The sequence below is a fragment of the Struthio camelus genome, chromosome 15 (assembly GCF_040807025.1).
Source record: "Struthio camelus isolate bStrCam1 chromosome 15, bStrCam1.hap1, whole genome shotgun sequence".
Lineage (NCBI taxonomy): Eukaryota > Metazoa > Chordata > Aves > Struthioniformes > Struthionidae > Struthio > Struthio camelus.
The window spans coordinates 13,486,898-13,514,667 of record NC_090956.1 but is presented as its reverse complement, the minus strand read 5'-3'; the positions used below and the strand labels follow the sequence as shown (position 1 = coordinate 13,514,667).

The 27,770-nt window shown below is 41.5% G+C and overlaps 3 protein-coding genes and 1 long non-coding RNA gene across 6 annotated transcripts in view; 1 reads left to right on the top strand and 3 right to left on the bottom strand.

The window, feature by feature from the left end:
- The window catches only part of TEKT5 (tektin 5), a 29,649-nt gene extending 24,649 nt beyond the window's left edge, over positions 1 to 5,000 (bottom strand). The window contains exons 1-3 of the mRNA XM_068908393.1: positions 3,842 to 5,000; positions 3,230 to 3,313; positions 1,568 to 1,638 (exon numbers count right to left, since the gene is read on the bottom strand). Of these exons, the coding sequence (XP_068764494.1) occupies positions 1,568 to 1,638; positions 3,230 to 3,313; positions 3,842 to 4,402 (716 nt within the window). The 5' untranslated portion in view covers positions 4,403 to 5,000. The remainder of the gene's footprint in view (positions 1 to 1,567; positions 1,639 to 3,229; positions 3,314 to 3,841) is intronic.
- A 2,787-nt stretch (positions 5,001 to 7,787) lies between these two features.
- On the top strand, positions 7,788 to 21,815 carry NUBP1 (NUBP iron-sulfur cluster assembly factor 1, cytosolic). Of its 3 annotated transcripts, none has more exons than XM_068908897.1 (11): positions 7,788 to 7,893; positions 7,982 to 8,086; positions 8,244 to 8,380; positions 8,635 to 8,703; positions 9,639 to 9,671; positions 10,621 to 10,711; positions 11,849 to 12,003; positions 13,285 to 13,395; positions 13,539 to 13,641; positions 14,389 to 14,472; positions 15,026 to 15,191. In XM_068908897.1, exons 1-11 carry the CDS (start codon positions 7,860 to 7,862, stop codon positions 15,076 to 15,078), a joined length of 975 nt encoding a protein of 324 aa, XP_068764998.1. In that variant the 5' UTR covers positions 7,788 to 7,859; the 3' UTR covers positions 15,079 to 15,191. The 3 variants fall into 3 exon arrangements, with proteins under 3 accessions (XP_068764998.1, XP_068764999.1, XP_068765000.1); XM_068908898.1 differs by lacking the exon at positions 15,026 to 15,191 and adding an exon at positions 19,531 to 21,815 and having other exon boundaries at positions 7,836 to 7,893; XM_068908899.1 differs by lacking the exon at positions 8,635 to 8,703 and having other exon boundaries at positions 7,836 to 7,893.
- Positions 15,936 to 27,263, bottom strand: TVP23A (trans-golgi network vesicle protein 23 homolog A). Its single transcript, XM_068908903.1, is given in 7 exon segments — positions 15,936 to 16,382; positions 16,872 to 17,001; positions 18,684 to 18,809; positions 21,845 to 21,934; positions 22,845 to 22,989; positions 27,068 to 27,191; positions 27,194 to 27,263. Coding segments are annotated over 7 exon segments (732 nt in total). The 5' UTR covers positions 27,249 to 27,263; the 3' UTR covers positions 15,936 to 16,320.
- LOC138061104 (uncharacterized) lies at positions 25,317 to 26,875 on the bottom strand. The gene is made up of 2 exons (XR_011134754.1): positions 26,461 to 26,875; positions 25,317 to 26,214 (listed from the first exon to the last, which is right to left on the bottom strand). It is a non-coding gene; the product is annotated as an uncharacterized lncRNA (long non-coding RNA).
- Positions 27,264 to 27,770: the final 507 nt, after the last annotated feature.

The window sequence follows — 27,770 nt, the reverse complement described above, 5'->3', positions numbered from 1 at the left end:
CATCTTGACTACTAGGAGGGAAATACGTCGCTCCATCTCTGCTTTCTTACCCACAAGCAATTTTTGGAATAATTTATTTTCCTTTGGCTCTTCCAAAGAGGGGCGAGGCCTGACATAGGCTTTTGACTATAATAGGAGTAATACAGATGAAGAAAGAATTAAAATTCTGCTTTCCAATGCATCAGGAAGATTGCAAACACGTTCACATTTTTTGCTGTTTCTGTGATGTAGCTGTCAGTTGACATTAGTATCAGTCTGCCTGTTGTGATCACAGAACTCAATCAAAGGTAGCTCAAAATCCCAGACAAAGGACTTAGACAAAATTCATGCTACTTAGTTTTCATCTGATCGGTATATTACAACAGTGGGAAGAGCTCCAGAAATACATCTAGCCTGACTCATGTGAGAGTGCCATTAATCAGAGCATTCATTTTCAAAATCTGCTTATGTCATTTTCTCCAATAACCTAACAATCAGGTACTGCTATTTCTAATTTTACCTTCCTGATATATGAACACATGTACTCTCTCTTTTGAGAGTCCTGTCATGTCATGTTGCATAATCATGACTATTTTATTTGTGTCCGTTCTGTGTGCAGAAGAGACTGTATGGAGTTTTACTTAATTAAATGTCAATACCGCAGTATAATTTGCACTTACCAGGATATTTGCATGCTCTCAAAGAAATAAAATAAATTCCAATGCCAAAGCCTCCCATAACGTGCATGAAAAAAATTTAGGTCCATTCCATAACTCCATTATTAAATAAATACCTTATGATGTGCTTAGATGTCAGGTTCTTTTATCAATATAATTTTCCTTTAAATCTAGTTTTGCATTTAAAAAAAAAAAAAATCAATTCCTTCTGAACTTCACTCCAGTGTGACACATAGCAATACTGCTATAATTTAGCTGTAATTTTGGTGTCCCTAATTTTAGTGAAGGATTTCAGGTTAAATATGACTTTTAAAATTTAGTCACAATCATCTTTGGAAACTCCAGTTGCAAATACATCTAGCTTATGCTGTTTGTCTCACCTGCTGCCTCCTCACTCCACTGTGTGGCAAGCTGGCATGGGAGGTCTGTTCTTAGCGCTCTCCAGAACAGGTTCCCAGAGGATGGTTTGTCTTATCACAGCTAACTGTCATTTATTAATCAAGTGGTTATATGAGGCTGTTCCTTCTCTATCCCTATGAATCCAGCTTTGCACTGCTATGTTTTTTTTTAAGCCAGCTAGTGAAAAATAGACTGTCACATCTTTGTCGTGGTCTTATATGAACGAGTCCGGAAGGGTGACGATGAATGGGAGACGGGAGGAATCTCCGGCAGAAGAGGGAACATGGCAAATTGTCTTAGTTCAGATGGTGCTTTAAATGGCATGTGTTGTTCTTCTGCAGTTTAACACATGAATTCTATTGTTGTTAAGAATTAGAAGTGGAGGGCAATAAGCATCTGACAGAGTAAGTCTCTTATTTTGCCTTTACTATTTTCAACCTGTCGTTAGATACCAGCCAACACTGAATTCAGCTTTCCTCTCTGAAAAACAGAATGTAAATGTAAGTTCTTACCCCAACTGTTGACCGATTGTTTCTGCAAGTTTTCTCGTTCTTGCTTGCCAATCCTTGAGTAGATCTACCTCCTACAGCGGAAAATACCCAGATGTCAGTGCTTTCATTATACTCAATTTGTTTTAGGGAATTTATATTTTGTATTCTGCATAATCTAGATGTTGCAACCACCTCACATATCTCATATGTATTGTGGATCAAGAAAAGATGTGTTTTGGTCCGTTTCTTCCTCTCTGCTGCAAAGTTGTTGGACTCATTTTTGTATGGGTTTTTCTATTATATCAAGCATGTTTGTAGATTTTAATGGATGGAGTCATCCTAATAAAAATAAAGTCAGATTTTACTTTATTTAGGTGTAATGAAGATACTTGAAACATGAATCTTAATACATTAAGATACCCTCTCTAACTACTTATATGCTTTTCTAGAACAATACCATTATTTTGTTCTTATGTGTAGGCTGAAAATATGTCTGGTTTCATAAGCAGGCTCCATAAGGGGCTATATTGTAATATTCTTTGAGAGTGTAAATATTAGCCAAAGAAATTCAAAGCCAAGATTCCACTCGGCTTAAAATGAATAAAAAATACTCAAACAAACCACACTGAAAATTATGTAAACACTGTAATTATGGTCCCTCAAAAAACCATATGCTACTCCAGCCTCTTCCCTTTTAAAAAAAAAAAATTTAGCCCAAGGTACCCTCTTAATAGAGTGTGTAAAGTTTTGTCATATATGAGTTTCAAAACTGTGAATAAATTGTTTCTAATAATTTGGAAGTCATTAAGACACACCAAATTTAAAAACACAAGCTCTGTCTCCACACTTGTACAATATATGTAGGAGTGAGAGCAACTGTAGAACAGGCCCTCCTGTTATTACAAAAGGAGCCTTTGCCGTCCTTTGTGGTCAGTATCAAACTTGCTGCCTAATCAGAACAGTGCTTGGGGAGACCAGGTGAATAGTTTTCATTTTTCATTTTGAAAAAAATTTTTCATCTGTTCATGGGGAAGAGTAGGCAGTATTTCATCCTGACCTGAATTCTCTTCCTGAATTAAGTGCTAAACACTTAAGATAATACATATTAGCTCCTCAGCGCTTCATTAAAAGCTCTAAAACTCTGAGTTGCAGATTGTAGGCTCTGAACAAACATCCTGGTTATCTAAGTGGCCTAGACATCCTTCCATAATCTTCTAATCCAGAAAAATGCCTGAAGCAATGGCAAAATGGCAAAAATATTTGACTTTTTTGCTTTTTTATTTAAAGGATTTAGCAATCATCATTATCCATCTCATTTTCCTTGTTTAGTATGATTATACATATTGCAAGAGAGTAAGCCAGCATTTTATGCTGAAAGCTCTAAGGACTTCTGAAATTTTATAAATCATGGCCAAGAAAACAATCTTGATGAATATTTCTGCGTTGATTCGTAGGATCAGAGAAGATAGAATTGGACAAGACCTCCCAAGGGTGCTACTCTGTTCCTCCTACTCCAGGGAGGATGAACAGAACATTAACCAGCCCCAGCATCTGTAGTTTAATCTGGCTTCTTCCTCTAAGTAAATGAAGAAATTATTTCAGTGTTTTTGCCCTGACAGACATTTATTTGGGTGTTAAGTTATTCCTACAGTTTAAGAAATAAGTTAATAAATTGAGTCTTACCTTTATGAGGCTCTTTTCCACATCATCATGAACTAAGTCTATACCCATCCGCTTCTCACGGTTGTACAAGCACTCTAGGGCTGTCTGCAAGCAAACCAAGGAACATCTGTAATAGCCTCAGTATTGTGTGGTGAAGTGAAACCTTGAGTTTTGCTGAAGGGGCCAGTGAGCTAGCATGTCAAGTAATAACCTTCTACTGAGGGTGGATCAGAGTAGGAGGTGGCTTCACTGCACACAACTGATCAGTCCCAGTAGCTCGTTCTTACCTTTAAGGATTAGTAGCCATCATAGCTACCATTTGATTAGCTGCATACTAATATGCAGCAAGGCCTACATCTCAGCATGCCTAAGCTTTGGCGCAAATTGAGCGTAGATTAAAATACCTGTATTGTTTACCATGACGTTTATCCATAGCTCAATTCCTTAATCTCACCTCCTTTCACCCTCCCACTGCTGAAGTTTGAAAACTTGATACCTATATAAGAGAATGACTGCATAACTACAAGAGAATGACTGCATAACTTCAGTTAGTGAATAGGAAACTTGCTTCAGCAGGTTACCTCCACCAATTTGCCAAAAAAGTCATGGAATAAGTAGCTACCTCTAACCTACCTTCAGTGGTCCTTCCATTTCATCTGCAGCACATTCAAGTCGCTTCTTTGCTATCTCCAAGGCGTGGGTCTCCGTCAGCAGACATTCCTGCTCATAGACCAGCTCAGCCCTCCAGAAATCGAGGTTGCAGAGCCTCTCTCCTAGGTTTCTTCTGCTATCTTCTTGCATCTGGTAAGTCAATTGGTCCTTGTCTTGCATCAGTCGCATTGAATCAGTGTTCAGCTTACCAGCCCAGTTCCTGGAGGCTTCGGACCCTGTCAACTGGACCAGGTTTGCCTGGTGCCAGTCGTGAGTGCTGTAGCGGGCATGCAGGGCAGATCGCAGCGATGGCAGCACGGTGGGTGGCCGCCTCACAGGATTAAGCTGATCATCAGAGCTGGAAGGGACTGAAGACACCTTGTACAACAGGCTGGGCCTCCATGAGTTGAGGTAGCGGTAGCCGGGGAGGTAGTAGGACTGATAGCTGTCCTTGGTGGTGCTGGTGGGAGCTGGGTCAGGGAACAGGCAGCTCCTCTTTGTGCCACAGTAGCTGGCAGTCTGTGTGGTCCCAAGAAACTCCATCCTCGCCTCACCCCGCTCAGAGCCTTCGGCACCCTCAGTCCGCAGGGAGCCAAGAGAGACGACGGCATCTCTCAGCAGGCAGTGCTTTTATAGCGGTGGCCACAGTGGGCTCTGTGACACAGCGATGGTGTCACAGAGCTCTGGAGTGACACTGCTGTGGCAGCGGGGCAGCGGGGAGGAAGAGGGTGGGCAGGCGCCAAGGGGTGCACAGCCCGAGTGCAGTGTCCCAGGGCCCTGGCGCCTCCAGGAGCAGAGGTGCCCCCATGCCCACCTTCTGCCTGGGGGCTCGTGGGATGTCCTGCCGGGCAGCCGCACTCTGAGCCTGGGCATAGCACCGTACACGTTGGCTACCCTCAGGTCTAGGCACAGACTGAGACAGACAGCTCGGTTTTGGCGCAGAGCCATTTGCCAGCAACTCACTCTGGGGGGGTCTAGAGGTTCACCTTCAGTGAGCTCGCCTGGAGTGACATGACAGTGCCAGGAAAGTCAAAATGGTGCAAAAAAAATCAGTGCAGATTTTTTCTAGTTTGAAGGCTGGAGGACAACCATCTTCTCTAGATACATGACTATGAAACGGCTTGTTAACTTATTTTTCAATCTGAGCAAATAAAATATATATGCATGCATGTACATTACATTTCAACATATTTTGTCTCAGAAAGCTAGCATAATATCACGGCCCAGCTAAAAAAAGATAGAGGTAATTTTAAATAAATGTCATTATAAATGACCTCTATCTTTTCATGATGTTTAAAATATACACAAAGGTAGGTGCTAACTGTGGGAACGTGAGGTACAGGCAAGGGAAGCACACTGACTTGAGAGGCAGTGGATTGGGCTCTATAAACAGGAAAAGATTGATACTGCAAATGCTTATGCACATGAGAAACTTTCCTCCTGCAATAACCAATGGAATTAATTCTCAGCAGCTGCCCATGAGGGTAAAGTTACTGCTGAGTATAAGCGACTGCAAGAGTGTTGGCAGTTTACTACTGGGTTTGGCCTGACTCAAACACTAAAAGGCTATTTTTCTACCAAGATATCTTTGTTAGAAAAGTCCTTGCTGTCTCAGGAGGAAGGTGGGTTCTGAGGAAGAGACAGACCTTTTCTTTTTGGTGCTTTTTGTGGGGAACGTTCTAAATACTCTCAGAAACCGAGGAAATGATCTGCTGACTCCTGAACACGTACCTCATGTTCATATGTGAAAAGTCCTGCTGACATCAGTGAATCTAATCCATATGTTTGAAAGGAAGCATACACCAAAAGCACTGTACAGAGTTTTGGTCTACAATGGGGCCAATTTTTTTCCCTGTGGAAGGTACAGTATAAATTTCTCAGATGCGTCTTACCAGCTGGTTCCTCCTATTCCAGACATTTGAATTCACATAAACATTTGGATCTACTACCCTGCAATATTTTTCTCTTCTTTATTTTACCATAGAAGCAGAAAATAATTACAGAGCAAAAAATGCAGAAGTTATATAACTATCAAGTGGTGATGAGCATTCACCTGAGATAAATATACTTGAAATGGAAAATATGTAATAGATTATTTATTAATGACAAAAAATAAAGAGGCCAAACTCCATAGATAGTTTAATTAAATGTGTTTTAATTTTTTTCCTAGTCTATCTTTTTTGTAGGTGGATAGTTATTTAGCAAAAAAAAAAACAGATTTTCTTTTTAAAAAACTAGCAACTGTTAAAGTGGAGAGTGTTTGTAATTTGGAGAGTGTTGATTTCACAACAGGATGTGCTGGTACCTTTCCAAATATTGCCAGATATGCTTTTCTGTATGTTGTCTTCCAAGGTGAAACTACCTTAAACATTAACTAAAATGCTTGTATATTAAAACAAACAAGTTGTGAGACTGACCAGGCAGAAGTGGGAATACTTGAGACAATGTTCAAATCAAAAAATCTTCATTTTTACACCACCTGCAAGCAATGTAACAGAAAGAGGCTTTGTGAGCAGGAAAAGTGTTGGCTCACCAGCAGCTTGTCCAAAACTACCTCACATCCTTGCCTTTCTCTCAAGCTTGAGTTACATTATTGTTTTTTAAAGTAAGACTCATGGGCTTCGTCTCAGGACTAAGTAACTTCGTCTCATGCCAAATAACTAAGACAAGAGAGACTATTGTTTTAGTTGCTTTTTTTATATGCATCTCCATGAGAAAAAAATGAAAACTTCTCTAAGGGATGTGTATGTGTTCTATGTATTTTGGGGGTTTCTTCAAAGTCAAATGGTCACATCATTTAAAGCCCTATTCAGAACATATAAACTTTACTCATACAAGTAGTTTCCAATGGCTACTGCTGCACCTGCAACGGGGACTCTGTACTGTCTTAGCGATAACAGTATTGTAGGACCTTTTTACACGGTAATGGAAAATGGAAGGGAAGGCAGAAAAGGGTATTGACAAGACATTTTAAGCGTCTTAAAAGACATCTCCTTCTCATAAGGCTGAATATTGTGCCCCATGTGCCCCATGAACGCTCGTCTGTCTTTCCTACTTTGCAAGCCTTTTTGGGCCAGGAATTCTCTTTTGCTGAGTGTTCGTAAGGTATCTCTAGCACTAGGATTCTCAGTTCGTATCTCTCAGTGATTCATTTTTACCAAGGCAGAGCATACACACGATTTTCAGTCAGATGTACTGTCAGTTTATACTGGTTGATGCGTAATACAGGGAAAAATCACCAATGTTTGAAATCTGTAATTCAAGTGTTAGGTTTTGATTTTATGACTGGAAGAGAAGACAAGGCCACAGACAGAAAGGGGGTAGTGATGGCCCCAAGGGGCATAGTAATCAGGGCCACATTGTATCACAAAGCAGTGCACACTTTGTGACATAAAGGGGGTTTGCTGTTTGGAAAATCAATTTAATTTTGTCATTTTTAGGTACCAAATACAGTGACTGATTGCTCATGGTTGCTAAATCAAGGTAGAATAATACCGCGAATGAATGCCCCTGCAGAATTAATGGAAATTAATTAGTACGTTAGCAAGCCAAAAAACAAATATACTCGAAACTGCAATGAAATATAACAGCGTTGCAGTATTTACAGAAATAACACATAACCTCCTAGGTATAAAAGCTGCCGAAGGACTACAGTAAAACGTAGTAACCCGGGATACCTTCCAGCTGGGCGACATCATGCTCCAACGCGCACAGACCCGCACAGGCTGCCGCCGCCTACCGCCCTCCCGCCCCCCAGCGCCCCGCCCCGCCCCGCCCCAACGGCCGCCGCGCGAGACCCCGCCCCGCCCCGCCCCAACGGCCGCCGCGCGAGACCCCGCTCTGACGCCCCCTGGCGGCGGCCGGCGCCGCCGAGGCGGGGCCGCAGCAGCCGCCAGGCGCCGCGTGCCGGCCCCCGGCGCATGCGCGCGAGGCACGCGGTTCCCCGGCCCAGCACCGCCCCCTCGGCCCCGCGGCGGAGGTGACGCAGGCGGCGGGCGCCATGGCCGAGGTGGCGGGCGGGCCGCGGCCGGAGGGTGAGCGGCAAGCGGCGCCGGCGGGCTGCTCTCCCCCCATTCCTCCTCTCGCCGCCGCTCGTGCTGCAGCTCTCGCTTTCCGTTACAGACTGTCCCGGCACCAGCAGCGCCCAGGCGGGCAGGGCCGCCGCCTGCCAGGGATGCCCCAACCAGAGGCTCTGCGCGGCCGGGGCCGCCGCCGCCCCGGACCCGGGTGAGGGAGGCCCTGAGGGGCCGGGGGGCGGGGCGGGGCGGGGCCGGGGGGCGGGGCGGGGCGGGGCCGGGGGGCGGGGCCGGGGCGGCAGGGGGCGGGGCCGCGCGCTGCCGGCTGACGGCGGCCGCGGCGGGGCCGGTGTCGGTGTCGCCCGCAGCGGCGGCGGCGGAGCTGCGGGAGCGGCTGCGTGCCGTGAAGCACACCGTCGTGGTGCTGTCCGGCAAGGGCGGCGTGGGCAAGAGCACCTTCAGCGCCCTCCTGGCCCACGGGCTGGCGGCGGACGAGGCCAAGCAGGTGGGGCGGCGCGCGAGGGTGAGGCGGGGGGGCCGCCGTTGGGGTTGGGGGCGGCGGCGGCGGCTCCTGTCAGCGGGGGAGCGGGCCGGGCCGGGCCGTGCCGTGCCATGGCCGAGCCGCTCACCGCACGCCCCTCCTCGTTAAAAACTTAAACTATCTCCGTTGCCAAGTGCATTTTAGCGTCTTCATTGAATGAGTTGGTCTCTGCAAACAGCCCGATGCAAAGGCGTTTCCAGTGGTCTCTTTTCTTTCAGGTTGCTCTGCTGGATATAGATATTTGTGGGCCGTCAATCCCTAAAATGATGGGTTTGGAAGGAGAGCAGGTATATTTCTGTAGCTTTCATAGTGATGACTTAGTACAAAAGAGCTGTCTGCTTTCAGGATGGCCAGTTCTGCAAATGAACAAAGTGAGCAGCTAGTAGTAGGCTAGTGAGTTGTAAAACAGTTTATTTAAAATTTGATATTTAAAAGTCTTTTGCAACATCAGTTTTATTAGTAGAATAAAAGAACAAAATACTGTGTTTCACTAGTACTTCATAGTAAGTTGCAGAGGAGGAAAGTTTTTCTTACAAAGCTGAGAAACAAGTCCTTGTTCAAGTAGCTAGCTGTTGAGTTTCTGAGAAGTGGAGGACTGCTGTACTATTTTTGAAGTGAAGCGTACTAATTAGCAAGGTCTTTCCTTGAAGACTTTTCCAGTTAACGTGAGGTAAGAGAACTTAAACTTTCTGTTCCAGTGATGGTACTTCTAGTATTGGTTGAAAGTTGTTGCCATGTGCTTGATTCAGGGCACAAATGTTTGCTGGCCTCAGAAGAGCTGAACCTTCCTGAGGCATTTGGGTATGTTTGAGCAAGTTAGTTAATTGCCCGTACCAATTGCATCATACCCAGCTTTTACTGATTATCTATCACATATTCATGACTATTTAAAACTTAAGTAGGGGAAGCACAATGATCTTTAACATTTCTAGAATATTATTTATAAATATGTAAAATCAGGGATAAATTTTCTGCCAAAAGGTTCAACAGTTATACTAAACTAGCGAGTCAGCTCGTTAAGTAACATTTGCATGATTCACCTGAACAGACTTTACTGTTCCACTATTAATGGAGGTCAGGGTACTCTGTAGTTTTTCACTTAACAGTAGTATTGCATTTATAGGCAGCAGATGTCTTCAGCAGTTTTGACTTTCATTGTTCATGTATTATGTAATTTCTGTATTTATTTCTGATTTATCTCATGTATTGCTTCAATTTTCAGGTTCATCAGAGTGGTTCTGGATGGTCTCCAGTGGTGAGTTGGTTAAACTGTTGCAAAAAGTAGTTTATGGGCTGAGGACTGTTCTGTAAGGGGAAGGTGGGGGGAGCAGGGGCCTACCTACTCATGCTTTGTCCAGTGACACGAATGTCCATATTCTATGGAATCTGGCTACAGACTGTATAAATAAGAGCTTTAAATTACTTTTGTTAATAATAAAACCATATTTCCAATATAGTTTTATCATTGTAAATGTATTTCTTTTTTGTACTGGCTTTCCTACTACACCATGTTAGTAAGGGCAATAAATACTGGCTATTTGATTTCATTCTTTTCGGGTGTTAGGCAAGATGTGCAGCATGTTACCCTTTCAGTGACAGACAAAAAGAAAGTATTGTAAACACAGGCAAAAAAAAGTTTGTTGATCTGCAGAAAACATGGGGAAATGGCATGTGCTTTTGTTGTTAATAGGATACATGCTAAAGGTAATGTATCTTTTAGAAAAAGAGAGAGAAACAGAGACAGACTGGATGCTGAGAAGGAAGGTGGTTTTTAGCCTCGTGTTGCCTCCAGTGATTCCATAAATCACTGTTAAACTTACCTCTAATTCTTTGCTCGTCCGTGAATGTAGTTAGATGAGTTTTTGTCACATGTTCCAGTGTACTGGACTAAATAAGTCCAAGTGGTGATGACAGAGATGATGTTAGTTTCTCTGCTTTTTTTTCAATATTTTTCAATTTTTTTAATTACCCTCAGCTAATGACAAATGACAAGTCCGTTTGTCTGTTAACAAGATGACTCATTAGATCAATTAGTGTTGCACAAGGACCTGTGTTTAACTTCCTTTAGTAAAAGGGAAGAATAAGGCTATCTGCCTTAGTTTTCTTAATGTCCTTTTTTTAAATTCCCCCACTGAAATTACTACTTCAATGAAATCTGTTTTTTTGGAATGGATTTTTTTACTGTTGTACTTCTTCTCTTTTAGTATGTTGAAGAAAACTTGGGTGTCATGTCAGTGGGGTTCTTGCTCAGTAGTCCTGATGATGCTGTCATCTGGAGAGGACCAAAAAAAAATGGTATGTATCTAATGTTTTCACCAATAATGGATCTGCTTTAAAGATGAAATATCATTTGATGAGTTTAATTAATAACATAAACCTTGTGTAGTAAGCCATGGGAAAAACTGAGAAAACAGTCTAGTTACACAAGAGGGTAATGCTTTGGTTTTGCAATTTGCAGAACCTTTTAATTTCATCCAATGCATGTGTTCAACTAGAGATGATAAGGGCTGCAGTCGCTTTGAATCTGTAGTAATAAAGACTGATTTTAGTTCTGCAAAAGGAATAAGGGTTTCTTTTTCCCTTTCTTTTTCAAGTCCCACTTCATGTTGCTTTTTCCTCTTTTGAAACAGTAATCTATGGGAATAGAATATACCTAATTGTTGAAACAACTGTAAAACGTTTTACAGCGGGGTGAAAACAGGAAAATGGAATAGAATGCTTTGGAATTTAGTGGGACTGCACTAAAAAAAATAACATAGCAGTTCTGAATTTCTGAACTTTGCTTCAGTTATAGTCTGCTAAATTTAAAAAGTGTGTTTTCTAAGAGGAAGCTTGTCAACTCAGAAATCTTAATTAAAAAAACAGTGTCTTTGTGACATTCATCCTGTGTACGGCCCTGTATAATTCTATAGACAAAACTGTAGCTTGAAGCATTGTATTTTCCTGCTGTACATAAAGATAGCTAATAACCTGTAACTAACTAGAAATAGTGGAGTCAACTACTCAACAGAGTTATGAGCTTGATTTTGTTCTAGTCATTCATGCTGGTTCTGCAATTATAGTAAAATACTTCTCCACCCCAACCCATCTCACCCCACCCAAATTCGGCAGAGCAGATCTCTAAGTAAATATATTTTCATCATAGAGCCATGCACCAAGTTATAGGGTTGTTGGTTGCATTTCAGCTCAAGATAAACTTTCATTAGAGAATGCTTTCTCAGTATTCCTGCCAGTCTTTTTGAATAGCAGACAGTGGGTCAAATGTGCTATATATATGTGTTTTAAGCCTTGACAACATAAACATTTTTTACTTAAATTGAGAGTAGTCAGAAGAAACTGCATACCTAGACTTTAAAATTTCAGATGTGTGAATGTGTGTGTGTATGTATATGGTTTTTTTTTTCTGTTCCACATTCTTATGCTTTCTTCTAGGGTTGATCAAACAATTTCTTCGTGATGTGGATTGGGGTGAAATCGACTATCTTATTGTAGATACACCTCCAGGTACATCAGATGAACATTTATCTATCGTGCAGTATCTCAGTGCAACACACATAGATGGTGCTGTTATAATCACCACCCCTCAGGTAAGGGAATTTCATTTCCTTAGATGTAAGTGTCATGGCAGTTAAAGCAAATCCTTGGTTTAGAATCTCTGACCAGAGAAATGACTGTACAGATTCTACATAAATTGATTGGCTTGTTTTGTGCCTACGGATGGCTGGTTTTCGGGTTAGCTGGATGTCTCACTGGAGTAAAGAATCTAAGTGGGTCAGTTATAGCCTGCAAACCACTGAACATGTCACTTCCTGACAGCTTTTGACTGTGAACTGAAGGGAGTTTCACTTCCCTCTTCAAGGTTACAATTGACATCACTGCAAAATTGTTATTTAATAATCAGTGGTTAAACGTTCAGAAGTTAGTAAAGCTTTGGATTTAAGTGATAAGATGTACACTGTTTGACAGTAAGTAAAACAGCCTGTTGCCTCAAGACTACAACATTAGTCTCTTGCATAAATTTTTCAGAGAGGAGACAACTTCAGGCAGAAAACTTACAATCTCATGGAAGGCTTGACTTGCAAATAGACAGTAGACAACTTTGTGAAAGTTTATGAAATTTTATGAAAAGAAGAATCAGCCCCTGGACAACTGAAAACTAAAATTTATCAAATTCAAACATAGGATTTAATGTCTGGTTTGGAAAGGAGCAGGAGATGAAACTAGCAGAAGGTACTTAGTATTTCTAAGAACAGATGAAGGAATAAAATGTAAAGAAAGTGAAGTGGTAAGGGTAACACAAGATAGGTAATGAGGGAAGGAGAAGCAAACAGGAGAACTAAATGAGGGCAAGCAAGGAGAAGCAAACAGGAGAACTAAATGAGGGCAAGCAAGGAGAAGCAAACAGGAGAACTAAATGAGGGCAGGCATATATGAGAAAAATTTGAGGGAATGGTAAGCTATTTCAGATTTTAATTTGAAAAGAAATAGCGAGTGTAAGCCTCATGGTTCTTGTTTTTCTCTGCTCTGTGGAGAATGCTAAGGGTCTTTCTGTAAACTGAAAATGTGGAAAGCTTCATTTAAAGAACTAAAGATACAAGATGAATGTAGGGGATAAAACAAATATGGCTGAATCTCTACAAGAATTAAATCAGATTTCAAAATGGAACCACATTCAGCAGAGGGCTATAACTGTTCTATCTGTTCATTGCTAGTCATAACTTGTTGGTAGAGTACCTAACAAGTTTTGTTTTTTCAAAATATGAAGAGAGCAGTAATTCATTATAAACTTTCTTTAAAATAGCTCTAAGGATGTACTTCAAGTTCTGCTTATGGACTATCAAAACAACACAATTTTTTCTTATTTGTAGGAAGTATCACTTCAGGATGTTCGGAAGGAGATCAACTTCTGTCATAAAGTAAAATTGCCTATCATAGGTGTTGTTGAAAATATGAGTGGCTTTATATGTCCAAAGTGTAAGGTAAGGAAGGCAGTTTGCATCTGGCAGCATTCTTCTTTTTTTTTTTTTTTTTCAATTGTGATGTTGTCTATATATATAAAACTACTTCTAAAATGCCTTGTTCTCAAAATTGTCATATTTTGTCATTTTTCATGTTGTCACAGAATGAATCTCAGATCTTTCCCCCAACTACCGGAGGTGCAGAGAAGATGTGCCAGGCCCTAAATATCTCCCTCCTGGGTAAAGTGCCTCTAGATCCTCAAATAGGTATGTTACTGTCTTGCACTAGGTTTGAAACCAGTTGTACCTACTGTTATCTTTGTTACAGTGCTCTTATTAGTGTCATTACTGGAAAACCCTGACTCAGACACTGATAAACTATAATAGTAAACATTGTCTCTTAGGTAAATATCTACTTTTACGAAGATTTTTTTTTGGGGGGGGGGGAGGGTTGGAAATCAAGTTACTGCTGGAACTGTGACATAGCTTGATGTGGAAAGAGAAAAGTGGTAATTCCTTAAACTGATACTTAATCTTGGCTTGTCAGCTATACAATATACTTAGAACATGATTATATCTTTCTCTTTGGTATGATCACCTAAAAACAGACTGAATGAAATCATACCACTGCCAGAATAGCATCTTATAAACATTAAGCTTTAAAACTAGCACTTCCACTTTACCAAGCTGCTGTTACTGGTGTTGCCCAAATTTACTTGTGGATAATGGGATAGCGAGGGGGGGAAGAACCAAGTTATCAGCAATTAATACTTTATTCAGTAATGTCAAGGAAACAGTCAGTACTTTGAAAAGAATGACTGAAGTTTTTTGCTACCAAGTATTTCTTTGGAAAACTACAAGTTCTGTAGTCCTTCCGTTTATAATTAGAGCTTCTTAAGGGGAATAGAAGCAAGTGGCTGTTTGGAATGGTACGGCTGGGATAAAAGTAAAATCGAGAACAAGCTCATCTGTCTTGTTGCTTTGCTTTCGTAATGTTTTTCTCTGTCCTTCAAGGAAAAAGTTGTGATAAAGGGCAGTCTTTCTTGTCTGAAGTACCTGAGTCTCCAGCTACATTATCTTACAGGAGTATCATTCAAAGTAAGTCTGAAAACTGCTATGTGAATAGATCCTCTCGGTTCTGAGCACTTACCTTCTACAATATATGATGGTGCTAAACAGAATTATTTTATTCTGCCTATTAATAATGCTATGCACTCTGCAGAGCATGTGTGTAGCAATTATGAGACTACCATATGAAACTACCATATTTACTTGTTTTTGGGAGTTAGTTTCAGTGTTTGGCTTAAATCATCAATTTTCAGAAAAGATGTGGGTATCCTTGCTTTCACAGAGAATTTTTAAAATTCTCATGGAGGTCTATTGAGGGGAGTTCATTGGCTAATTATTGCCCCTACTCTTCTGATAGTAATGACACAGAAAACATACAAAAAGTACCTAAAGAGCAGATGATATGCAGGTTTTAAAATACAAACAGCTGGGAAATTTCTGAAGCCATTTTGGCCATGATAAAGACCCAACTTGTGATATTTGTGCTGATAGGGGACAGACTGATGCAACAGTAACCCATGATGTGTGACTGAAATACTATTTATATTACTTCCCCCCCCCCCCCCCCCCGCTGTCTTTGCAGGGGTTCAGGAATACTGTGATCTACAGCATTTTCAAGAAGAAAAGATTATCTGAATCAATGAATGGAATAAAAACATAGTTCACATTAATTATAAAAATGTAACTTATGCCTTGAATAGAAAGAATGTATTCTTTTTGTATATTGCAAATAAATTCTTAATAAAGTCCTTGCCTTAGTTTTTCCATAGTACTTTTCAGATTCTTGTAGTTCTCAGGTAGTTGGAAAGCCTGCTAGAATGTTATGAAACTGAGCCTTTATGTGTGTTACAAAGATGCACTCTGCATCTAATGTCATGGTACTAATACTGAATATAAAGTTGGCTTCTGAAGACATGTATATACAAGACTTTATTCAGGAACTTGAATATGAAATATATTTCACTGATATTGGGGCATTATAGCTCATATAGCTAACTTACATGTATATAAACTTAACTGAGTCACTAAATCAATAGTAGGATTTTTTTTTCCTGCACTGTGTACTAATGTTAATTGTAATGCGCTCTCACCTCTCTTACTGAATAAGCTCACTTGAGTATCTTTTTCTTTCAGTGGAAAAGATCTATATTTAGAATGTATTTTTCAGTATAGTATTGTCCCCTCTTTTTTTAATCAGCATCACTTTTAAAATAAAAATCTTCCTAGAGTTTAGGCAACTTAAAATTATTAGTGCACATACAGTATTTAATTTATTATAGGTATCAGAATAAGATTGATTAATTTTAATTATTTAAACATAACTGTGGCTGCTTCACAAAACAAGCATTCTATGAACTTGCTGCCTGATTTCATATTGTTTCTTCTACTAGATTTTAAGCCTGACCACTAAACAATAAATACTCAGTATCTTAAATAACCAAGAGGCTTTTTGTGATTGTATTTCCACTTTTTATTGAGGAATCAGTACTGTGTACAGTAGGGAAAACTAACTTTATTGTATTTCCAAAACTAATCAAATAAGCATTTCTTTTATTTCATCTTAGTTCTCGGTTAAGACCATCCAAGTTTCAGGTCAGTTTACAGATTTATTTCTTAAGTGTCTCTGCTTATAAACAGTAAGCTCTATTTTCTTGCCTATAGAAACTGCCTTTCGATGAAATTTCTAGTTAAAGTAAGTAGCATTAGCCTCCAACCTTTTAGAGTCTAAAGACCTTAAAAATGTAAGTGACAGAAAATCTGTATTTCATGCACGCACAAGTCTAGAGAGCTTTACTTCAATATCTTCATAGGAAGAACAGTTTTCATAAATTAATGTTTTTACTGCTCATCCAGTTTTTTTAGTTTGTCCTTATTTGATTATCTACTGTCTGTGTTTCCATGTTCTTCAATGCGGTTTTCTGAAATTCTCCTTGTCTGTCCTGTAGAACGAACATATGAAATGTGGCTGTTCAGTTAACCTCATGTGTATGAATCTTTTATCAGCAGGGAAGAGCCTGGTGGAAGCCAGAGGGCTCAGGCAGTGAAAATTTCTGCCTAAGTAAAGACATTATATATGTCAGAAGACCTCCCTCTGAGGAAATTCTTAATCAGGCTTGGAAGAGGTCCAGTTGGGTAGAGACAAAAGGACAGCAGGCTTCTGAGTTTGGCTAGAATATGGGAGCAAAGTGACACAGGGTACAGCCTGCCACTAGAATCCCGCAAGAAGGGTTTCTGGGAGAATCAGGCTAGCCCAGCGAGAAACTTGCAGAAACTTAAGAACTAGTATCTCGAAAGACCCAAACCCAACAGCATGCAGCAGGGCAGAAACTTAAGAACTAGTATCTCGAAAGACCCAAACCCAACAGCATGCAGCAGGGCAGTATCTGATGTTTTATGAGCTATAAGTGACAAACCCGCTTAGTACTTACTCTTGGAAACATCTGCTGCAACAAAAAACCTTGGCGTTACTCTGCTGATGCTTTTTTGTCCCCCTAATTTACAATGGATGTATCCATATAAATTGGCAGTCTGAAGGGAGATCCCGGCTATCACAAGAGCCTATGGACAGAGAAAAGTTGTTTAGCTGGGAAAAACACACTGCTACATATAAACTATGTACATATGCATACATGTATATAAATGCCATAAGAATGGAATATGCCTTCAGTTGGGTCACGCTACTTACAAACACGAGTCCCTTTCTACAAAATATCTCTCTTTTTCCCCAGCTAAAGTCATTCTGCATTGTGAAAGAACTTGTTATGGTCTTAAAATCATTCCAAAGGCTATCTTTTGACTCCATAATCATTCCACCTCTTTTTAAGCCTGCTTTGCATCTCAAAACTTATTTCTGGATATATAGCAAGCCTGCAGGTTTGTTTATCAGCAACTGCCTTACTATATATACAATAAGACCCTGTAACTTACTGATTTACAGAGTATCAATAGATATGAACCAATATGTAGCATTAACTGGCATTGAAAATAATTAGGTTCTTTTATGGTACTGTAAGCTTAGCAGTAGGCAGAATCCATTTATCCAACTAATTGACTAATGAAATCATTTTTAAAAATGTTTTTCTTAGTGTTTTTCACAGACATGACAAAAATAGCCTCAGAAACAACATCCTGGAAGCTATCAAATTTTCCTTTGTGTAACCCTCACCTTTTACAATTACTGTTACCTGAAAAACCTTTCTCTTCAGTACTAGCTTGGCTCCCTTTGCCAACTAGCGCTCAGTCTAGCAAACAGTCTCTTGCTTTCAAAAAGAAAGGTGGAACTGTGGAGGAAACGCAGTCAGTTTAACTTGCAACTATTATTTGTTTAGCTATGCGGTTTTGAGCACTAAAAAGCAATTATAAATTTGCAATTTATTCTTACATGTATCTGAATTTCCTGTTCCGTTTAGTAACAAAATGTTAGCTTGGTGGTTATGTGTTATATAGCAGCATGTGCGGAAGACACTTACATTTTTATCTTTCCAAAACTTTTAAAGAAATTGTACTTAGAGGCTTCTGATCTAGCACAATAGGTGATTTGACAATATGAATGGCAATTATTCGAGGAAATAATTTTACAGGGGAGACCATGAAGATTTCAGAGACAAAAAGCATCTTTGCATAATGCAATCTGTGAGGTAAATGTCCTCTTTTACTATTTGGAACTATGTATAATGATTTTCTTTTCCTTCACAGAGCAGATAACTAACTATTGTATTTATAAGCTATACAGTAATTATAGCTGAATTTATCAAGATTTTTTTAAGCACCATAACACTGATCCTTTCAAAAGGGAATGGTACCAGAAACTTAAAAGCCTTATTCCAATAGTAAGAGCAAATAACATTCGAAGCCCAAGGAGATATGGAAACCTGAAAACCAGTACCACGGATTTATTTGTTGTCCTCTATCAAATAGTTTCCTTTGACTGAAATACAGAAGTAGGGAAAAAGTAAGTTGCTACAGTTAAAAATGAGGCTGCAATAGTTAAGATGCTCTATTTGAGTTAGATGAAAAAGTTGATATCTCATAACCTAGCAGAAGCGGGGCTAAAAATTATAAATCGATTCCAGAGTGCTGGGTTTGACTCCAGAAAACTCCTTATGACTGGAAGCTGTTAGTGGGGTTGTTTCATGTCAGACATTTTGGTTCAAAGACTGTTACAGAATTAACAGCTCTGGGTTCTTTCTCTACCTACCTCCAGTATCATCTGTAGTTCATATTCAATACCTTAGACTTACCAGCCATTTCAGCTTCAAGGAAAACAGGGTGCTAAAGAAAAACACTGTCCAAATAACTGGACAGATAATGAGACCAAGCCAAAAGATTCGAGCTTCAACTTCAGTTGAGGCAGCTATTGTAGATACCTATAAAGAAAATTATTGAAGCTTTTGGTCAGAAAGACAAAAACAACAATAAATTACAAAAGAAATCAGCAAAGGCAGAAGAATGGACAACATCACATCTTTACCAAAATTTCACTTAGTATGCACAGGTGAGGAATTCAACAGGAAGAAAAATAGCTGATGCCAAGGTCTCTGCCTGCTGCCCGACTGTACATGACAGAATTTTCAAAGTGCTCTGGTTTCTGTTCCCATTTCAGTCAGCTGTTTTATTCCTGTTGTCAGTCTCAGTTGCCTCTAACACCACAGATTAAAAGTACTTTGACTTACAAGTAAAAAGTTCTGCTATACCAGTAATTAAACTACAGAAAAACTAAGTTAGCTTTGACAACATTAGACTCAAGCTATCCAGGCCTCTGAGAAGCGTGGAACGGAAGACAGTGGTATTATGGCTCATAAAGTAGCGTCATGGCGCATGTCCTGTTCACAAAGCAAAAGCGTAAGAAAAATTCAGTTCGGTATCAGAACAGCTATAGTGGTTAACGTGCAAATTGCAAGGCATATCTATTCCAACAGCTAACAAGGAAACTTTAAAGATCCCCACAGGGTTTATCAGTTGGTTTCAGACAAAGGAATTCTCATACCAGTGCCCATTTCCATCCCCTTCTCTAAAAGCACACTGTGGCTTATCTTAGTGTAAATCTGTTTTGTATTGTTAGCTAATTCCTCAATTTTATTTATGCAGTCCATTGATGTTCCAGAATTGAAGATGTGGTTTCAAAAATGCCTGCTAGCATTGGACACCCACGACAACTGCTGGCATGTCTCTGTAGGAGGCATCGTTACACAAGGTGCTCCTCTGGTGTACTTCAGGGAGAACAAAAACATCAAGGCAGGTCGCAAAAAGCCCGGGCTGCAGATTTCTTCTGGTCGACACAACTACTATGTCTTTATCTACAGTAAAAGGACTACTATTAGTTCCTAACACCAGAGAAACTAAGTAAAGAGAATTATTTGGAAGGTTCTGCTCTTTCGTGGAAGAGCAGAATCCAAACTCTCCCACCACCAGTGCTGGCTTCTGAACTGTGAGCTTCACAACAGGAAAGGAAAACCCTGTGAACTTTTCCACTCTGAAAACTGAAAAGCCTTGTAGTTCATTTTGAACATCTTGAGTTCTCCATGTACAAATGAGATTTGTCCATCCATCCCATATTAAGCAGACTAGTGCATCCAACTTGTAAACATGGTTAAGTTACTCTATTCTGCCAAACAAGATCAATTAATTAAAAGCTGTCTTTCTTTAATTTCTTTTCACATACACTCTAAATCGGTGACACTGCAGGGATCCAGAGAATAATGATGTGATGTTATGCCTTCAAAGTTATAGAAAAGGATGGTCTTAGTCGATAAAAGGGTTTACTCTCCTTTATCCAGAATTAATAATAAATTACTCAGCAGTGACTTTGCATTAGCAGTAACTATTCAGAGGGGGGGGAAGTCAATAAACCTGAGAACTCTGCACCTGAAAGACCTATTTAACTTGATGAGTGAGATTACAAAAGGCTGTGGTCCCTTTAAAGAAAGGGGAGGTGTGATGTTTGGAGTGCAAAGGTAAGAATGACTGTTCTTCCAGTAATCCTCAGAAGAAAATAGGATTTTTAGGGTTAAGTTTTGTCCCAGCAGTAGCAGACCAGGAATCAGTGGCTTATTGCTGGTGAGTGATTTGGAATTTTTCTAAATGAATCTACCCTATAAAAGAAGAGGTCTGAAAAGGCTGCCAGAGGACTGACAAGGGATGTGGAGAACACTGGATATTGGAAAGTAAGAGAATCACGCAGGCACCAGGGTCTTGCTGTGATGGAGTATAGCTCATGGATAATCTATGACTAAAATGTTATCCATCCTAATTATATAGTCCTTCTCATGATACTGTGTTTCTCACGCTAATCAAACTACTATTTTGCCAGAATTTTTGGAAGGCTTAAGTCCATACAGATGAGTCATCTTTGTACTTGTAGGCTAGAATTAACAAATTGCAATATGTGAACTAGGCAGTATACTTGCTTATTTTATGATAATTTTGCAGTTATGAGGTCACTTTACGGATGGTACTGCTTTAGATGCTACAAAAGCTCTTGCTTCCTGTCTCAACAGGACTAAGAAACTCTGGAGGTCTTCTCGTTTCTTTACTTTCATGCAGACTCTGCTATGTTCTTCCTTCAGATTTCAGTTAGGTCACAGGAAGAAAGTCGGTAACTGTTGCATTCCTGACAGTGTTGGGCCACGCTCTTACCTAGGTATGGCATTCCTGCCTGGCTGCCTTTGCGCTGCCAACAGCCGCAGGGCTGCTAGAGGGCATTCCAGACCCACATTTCAGAGCGCTTTACGGTCCTCGGCACTAGGCTGCCTGTGCACCTGGGTTTGCATGAAACTCGTGTCATAGTGAGTAGCTCTTACAGCCTTGTTCTAGCAAGCTCTTCCCGGAATGGGGCTAGCAAACAAAAATGAAAGCTACAATCTTGCCTCTAGCCGGCAGCCATACCGTGGGCCATTTGGCGTCCAGGGCACCTGGAGAGGTGCCCACAGTGTGAAACGTGCCATGACCCAGGTTCCACTTGCCAGCATATTCCGTGAGCATGAATGAAAGGAGTACTTTTTTTTTTGAAACTGAATTTGAACTATTCAACCTTACTTTCAAAATAGCTCTTTCCTGAAGAGAACAGTGTGTTGGAATTAACTACGGGATGATGTGTTTATCATAGGGTGTTTTTGATAGGAAATAAAATAGTAGGACTACCAGAAATGTTTCATAAATATAGTAACACATCCTTATTCTGTTGATGAAAATGTTGCAAGACAAATTTTGCACTAAAGAACTCCTGGATGTGACAAATCCTGTGTGCTTACAATTCTTTTGTTTTGAATACTTTATCATTTATAGAAGCTGAATAAAAAGTAATTGTTAGAAAGGTGCTCTAGAGTCCAGTTACTTTGAGTATCAGGTTCACAAGCATTTGTATACGTTCTGTTTGCCCGACGTCTACTTCTATTACTCTTACCCTTTTTGCTTCAAACACCCAGTGGCTTTTTCCATCTTCATCAATCTGGTTCCACCAGCGTAAACCAACCAAGAGTCTTCCTGTCACATTCTAGTGAGAAACAATTATTTGCGTTAATCAGCTGCATAATGCCTTTGTCAGATTAACATTTTAAGAAAAATGGCAAGCGCTTCTGAAAAATCGCCTTCTTTCATCAAACACTAAATGAGCTCTATAAGCTATGCCAACTTGGATGCAACAGTCATTAAGGATGGATGAGCTAAGAGAAATTCAGAGGCCTGTTCTCCTGTTTTAATATGACAATTGGCCCAATAACATTGATTTAAATAGGAAATTATAGGACATACCTTTCTTAAGTCAGTTACTGGGAAAATCCCCTGATAAACAAATTCTCCCAGTAAGAGAGGCGACCCCAAGCAAAAGCACATTGAAAGAACAGAAAATTAATTATGACCAGGTGAACTGCATGGAATCAAGCAAACTAAATAAGAAAATATTTTTGCCGTTGGATAAATACTAGCACTTTTCAGTATCCTGGGTAACACACCAATGCCTCACACCTCCAATACTATGGGCTTGTTCCACACTGATTCTGTGCAGGCCGGACCCATCCGCCCGCAGGCAGTTGTGGAGCCAGCGCCGTGGCTGGGATCCTGGAAGCGTTTTGCAGCTCTTGCACGCTGGTGAGAGGCACCGCGTTGCAGCTTTGGACTCCTCTGGAATCCATTACTGAAGGCTTGTACCCCTTTATTTCTTCTAAGGGGGAAAAATATGCAAACGGATCTACCTAAGACAAGGTAACTTTCTCACTCTGCTAGTAACTGAGACAGTAACTAAGATGTGTAAGCGTCTTTTCATGAAAATGAGCTTGATGTATTTTAGAAATTAACAGATCACAAGGTTTTTACCACTTTTTTTTTTTTCAGACTACGTCTTCCCTTTTCAATTTAATGGCACACAACACATTTTCAAAGGTAATTACTGTTCAGGGTCATCTTACCTTCACTGACCAAAAGTCAAAGGATAGGAGAAGGAGAATAGTGACAAAACAGGCAACAAAGCTGTTGCTGAACCAGTCACAGAACAAGTAGGTAACAATAGCACTCACTCGGAAAAACAGATGGAAAAAGGTGGCCAGTGGGTGCCTAGAAAACAATGCAGAACACTTAGGAAGTTATGGGACAAGAAGAAACGTTATGGTATTTGCTAACAATGTAGCATAAAGCTTATGAAATATCACCACCATTTCTAGTCTGTATTGTTTTATAGCAGCTATTATTTCACATGTCGATGTGCATTTTCATTATCAAAGTGATATTTCCAATAGCCAACCTCCAGTCTAAAGCTTAAAAAAAAGGTTTGTGCTGCGCATGTTAAAACTTTCTCAAAGGTAGAGCAAAATCTAGACTCTTTCATCACTTTCTTTGGTGCTACATGAAGGAATCTAGTGGTTGCATTCATCACTCTTACTCCAAACTCCTCATCACCTCATGAAAAAATCAACATAGCAAGGCACAAAAGAAGTGAGACAGACCTTATGCCGTTCAGAATTGTTTTAGAAAGAAGAACAGGAACTCTGAAATTAAAAAAAAAAAAACACACACACAGACACAGAAAAGATATGCTGTTGGGTATAGGACAAAATTAACCTTTCCGTGTAATGACTGAAAGTGACCACTTCTTGCTTTCACAGGAGCAGAATTTGGGAAGCTAACAGTTCTTGCAAATCAATGTTCGCTAAGTCCACTCGACGCTTGTTGCGCTGGTTTGCTGAAATGCCTCAGTCACTTCAAACTAAGTTTTGTCCATAACAGAAAGAAAGAGGAATTCAGTGGAATTCCCCTATACATACTGAGAACTATACTGAACTATACTGAAGAGAATAGCGGCCTACACAGTAGGAAAGGGGGGTGTGGAGAACGCTGTACAGGGTTAAACTTTCAGGGTAACACACCAGTACACGACTTCATTCTGTAGAGTTGTGTACATCATAGTTAGTTTAAAATGACAATTAACTAGAAGCTATTCCATTTAAGCAACTTCTTCCCACAAAACTATACTGAGTGAATAAAATCATTTTCTGAATAAATCAGGTTTTTTGTAAGACGGTAATTGTCTCATTAATCCCGTCTACCTCTTTATTCAATTAATAGGGTTTGCCAAGGCCTTACTGCTATTTCTCACTTTAATGATCCTTAAAGAAGATAATTTAAGAAAATTAAAACTTAGACTTGACAAGTTTTTAGGAAGAATCATAAGATCAGTGTTAGGTTACCTACAAAGGTACATTAAAACAAGTCACAAAGTGACTTATCAACCATAATGTAAGGTATTTGCAGGACAAGGTTTTTTTGTTAAGCTATAGAAATATCTATAATGGATTATAATGCCAAGTGAAGCTGAAACCCAAATCTAATCTGTTTAGCATTTTGGATAGAAAATGGGCAGCGGGCCATTACATTGGTCTTCAAGATGCTCAGCTCAAATAAGAAAGAAAAGTAAATGAGAACTCAGTCAGACACTCTTTATACCAAACTAATTTGCATTTCTGGGTATTTGAGCTTTTGTGTGCCTGCCAAATGAGAAAAACTGTTTTTTGTTTCTGAAAAATAAATTATTCTGGTTCGTTGATCAGTATCTCTAATAATAAAAATGTGGAAATCAAAACTTAAAGCAATTGTTTAGATATACTAGTCAGACTTCTGCAGTAATTAACAACTGTTCTGTAACGGCAATATGGTGCTTGTAATAGTAGACACATTTGACTGGAAAAGCAAGAATGACACATAGATGAAGCTTGCATTTATTCCTGATCATGCCCACACTAATCTCAAATTTTTCAGAAACTTCTTCTACAGCCTAACATGTGACACTTGAAGGGAAAGGAGCTTTGTCTTACATAACCAGATGAGGGGGCAGAGAGCAGGGGGAATACGTGAACAGTCAGATACTATCTTGCTACTTCAAGTCTTGATGATATTAGCAGAAGAAGGTGTAAGAGTTTGCTTACATAGCTTACAGCAATGGCATGTCGCACCAAAAAAAGCTATTCATAGATCGCAATGGGGAAGAGCACCAGGGCAGACTGGACTTGCATATATCAGGGCTTCGAATGTGAAAGCAGATATAACTTTGGAGAAGTTACAGTGTTTTATTTTGGAAGCTGGATGCTGAATAACTGTTTGGATGCTGTTCAGTTTTCTAACTATGAAGCGTTTTTACTGATAAAATGGGGCATGAGCAAAAGGTCTACATTTATTAAAGCGCTGAACACTTTTTATTGGGATTACAGAGTATCAGTCCTTTCGCAAGGATAGAGCCAGTCAAGCCAAAGCACACAGATTCCCAGGTCCTTCTCCCAAGGGAGGAAAATGTAGATATATCATAACTTGCACCTCATTCTTTGGAGGGCTCTCAATCTCGGAAAATGTCCATTTATTTATGCTTAAAAAAAATCCTGAAACTAACTGAATCCAGTAAATAAACTATTTGCTTCCTCATTTAACAGAGCAATTGTGTATTTCCCTAACTCACAACCATCAGATGACATTCACAAATCCAACAATAAACAAATAGATTTTTTTAATAAGCAGATAGTCCCCTATAGATAAAATTCATGTTTGTTAAAGTCTTAAGCTAGAACAGCCATCCAAACAAAAAAAACTGTACAGCTTTTCTGAAGTGAATGCATTTATAATGAATTCAACTGTACTTCACAACATTTTTTTAAAAGCTTGGTTCCAGAAATACCATGGCATTAAGATAACACAGTATGAACCAGCATGGTTTCTGGTACTGACAGGGAAGGCAGCATTGCGGCCATGCAGCGCAGACTTTAAACACATTAACCGTTCTCCTAGATTTTACATCCAAACCCAGTAAAGGATGAAGGTAACGAGCGCTGCGCTGACACTGCTCGGCATACGTTCGGCTCCTGAAGGCACAGCAACCTGCTTGCTTGGACTCTCAGTTATCCTGCTGTATCTAAACTTCCACAGAGCAGTATGTCCTAAAATACGAAGTGTGGAACACACAATTATATCATTAAAATAACCCCACTTCCGTTTGCAAGGATGATGTCTGTTGGGCTAGGGGTAAACTCATAAAGAGTTTAACTGCGTCCAACGTTAAGGAATCAAAGTGGGTCTACCTTAGAAGTACAGCTGTGAACCAGAGGCCAGGTATTCCAAGCACCTGCTCAAAAACGCTACGGCAGCGCTCCTCTTGCAGCTCTTTACACCTTCTGTCTGACGATTCAAACGTAGCCAGGCTAATTTTGAACAAAGCGCTTTCTGGCTTGATCGCCTGTCCTCTGTTCTCCAACAGCTGCCGTAACACTGGTATAAATTCTGCCGTTTGGTGTTATTTGGCTAATTTGAAAGAGAGCTGATCATACGTGCAGCAAAGACCTTAAGGCAGTGTAAGCTACCCCTCTTCTCATCACTTTCTGATAAAAGTAGCCATCAAGTAAACGACTATCCACACAGTACGCACAGGAGACCCACAAACGCACAGATTGCAGGGTTTATTCTTCAGGTAAACGCTAACCAATCTCAAGATGTATGAAACCAGGATAAAGCTCAACAAAGACAAAGGATTGAGCTGCGTTATTTTACCCTCCGTTGCAAGAAAACGAAGTTCTGCGTCTCGTGGGTGCGTTCCAGGCTCGCTGGCACAAGCCTCTGCAGAGCCACAGAAGCAGACTTCTGTGCGAGCAACGCAAGGAGTTTCACTTCTGCACCCTACATCAGCAGCTTCGGCGGCAACACATCATCTCTTCAGCATTGTCACAAGACGGGGAAGAAAGCGCGGTCTCTAAGGAGATCCGTATCTAAACAAAGTGGGCCGATTACGGCCCGGCTGGCCTACGCCTGTGCTGTCAGGCAGCACGAGCCGGCAGACTGAGCAAAGCGACGGGGCGCTGCACACGCCGGGGCCCAGCCGGGTCCCGCCGCCGGCCCGCCCGGGCAGGGGCGCTTCGCCGGGCGCCCCGGCCCCTCTCCTTCGCCCTCCCTTAGGCCGCCCGGCGAGGGGGGCAGCCAGCGGGGCCAGGCGGAGGGCGGCGGGCCCGGCCGCTGGGGCGGCTCCCGGCCCGCGGCCGCTTTGCCCTAGCGAACGGCGACGAGCGCAACCTGCGCGACGAGCCGCGGAGCCCGGCCCGGCGCGGCACCGCCGCCCCCCAGCCTCTGCGCCGCGATGCGCGGGGCGGGCGGCGGCCGTTACCTGATGGCGGCGGTGCGCAGGGCCGCCTCCTCCTCGCTGCCCAGCTCCAGGGACACGTCCTCGGTGTCGTCGGCCAGCGCCTGCAGCCAGGAGCCGCCACAAACACACACAGAGCGCGTCAGCGGCGGGGAGGGGGCGCCGCCCCCGCCGCCGCCCCCGCCGCCGGCTCTACCTGCTTCATCCTCCTCCCCCCGGCCCGGCCCGGCCCGGCCCGGCCCGGCTCGGCGGCAGCCGGCGGCCCCCGGCCAGGCGCGGCGGCGCTCGGGGCGCCGGGCCCGCGCGGTGCTGCAGGGAAAAGGGTCCGGCCGGGGCCTGCGAGCGGCAGCGGCAGCGGGGCCCCCGGCGGCGGCGGCCGCCTGACCGGGAGGGGGAACCTGCCGCCGGGGGGCTCGGCGCGGGGCAGGGCCTGGCGCTGAGGGGGGGGGCTCGGCGCGGGGCAGGCCCCCCTCGCTGAGGGGGGGGCTCGGCGTGGGGCAAGCGCTGGGGCGGGCTGTGCTGGGGCCCGCCTGGAGCCCCCTCAGGCAGAGGGCGGTTCTTTTTTAGGACAGCCAAGAAGTGCAAGTTATTTTTTGTGGGTTTTAGTCTTAACTGAGAAAGTCCCCTCGCCCACAGCATCCTTTTGGTCAGAACAGGAGCAGTAACAAAATCAAGGTTTTCAGTAGCGGAGGAAAAAGTGAACATACGCAGTGCCTATCTGTGCGCG

What these genes read in the sequence shown, in the direction of transcription:
- NUBP1 (XM_068908897.1), top strand. Translation starts at nt 7,860, where the DNA reads ATGGCCGAGGTGGCGGGCGGGCCGCGGCCGGAGG. An exon ending in GAGAGGACCAAAAAAAAATG is followed by an intron (nt 10,712 to 11,848) that starts GTATGTATCTAA and finishes GCTTTCTTCTAG; the next exon opens with GGTTGATCAAACAATTTCTT. An exon ending in TTATATGTCCAAAGTGTAAG is followed by an intron (nt 13,396 to 13,538) that starts GTAAGGAAGGCA and finishes ATGTTGTCACAG; the next exon opens with AATGAATCTCAGATCTTTCC.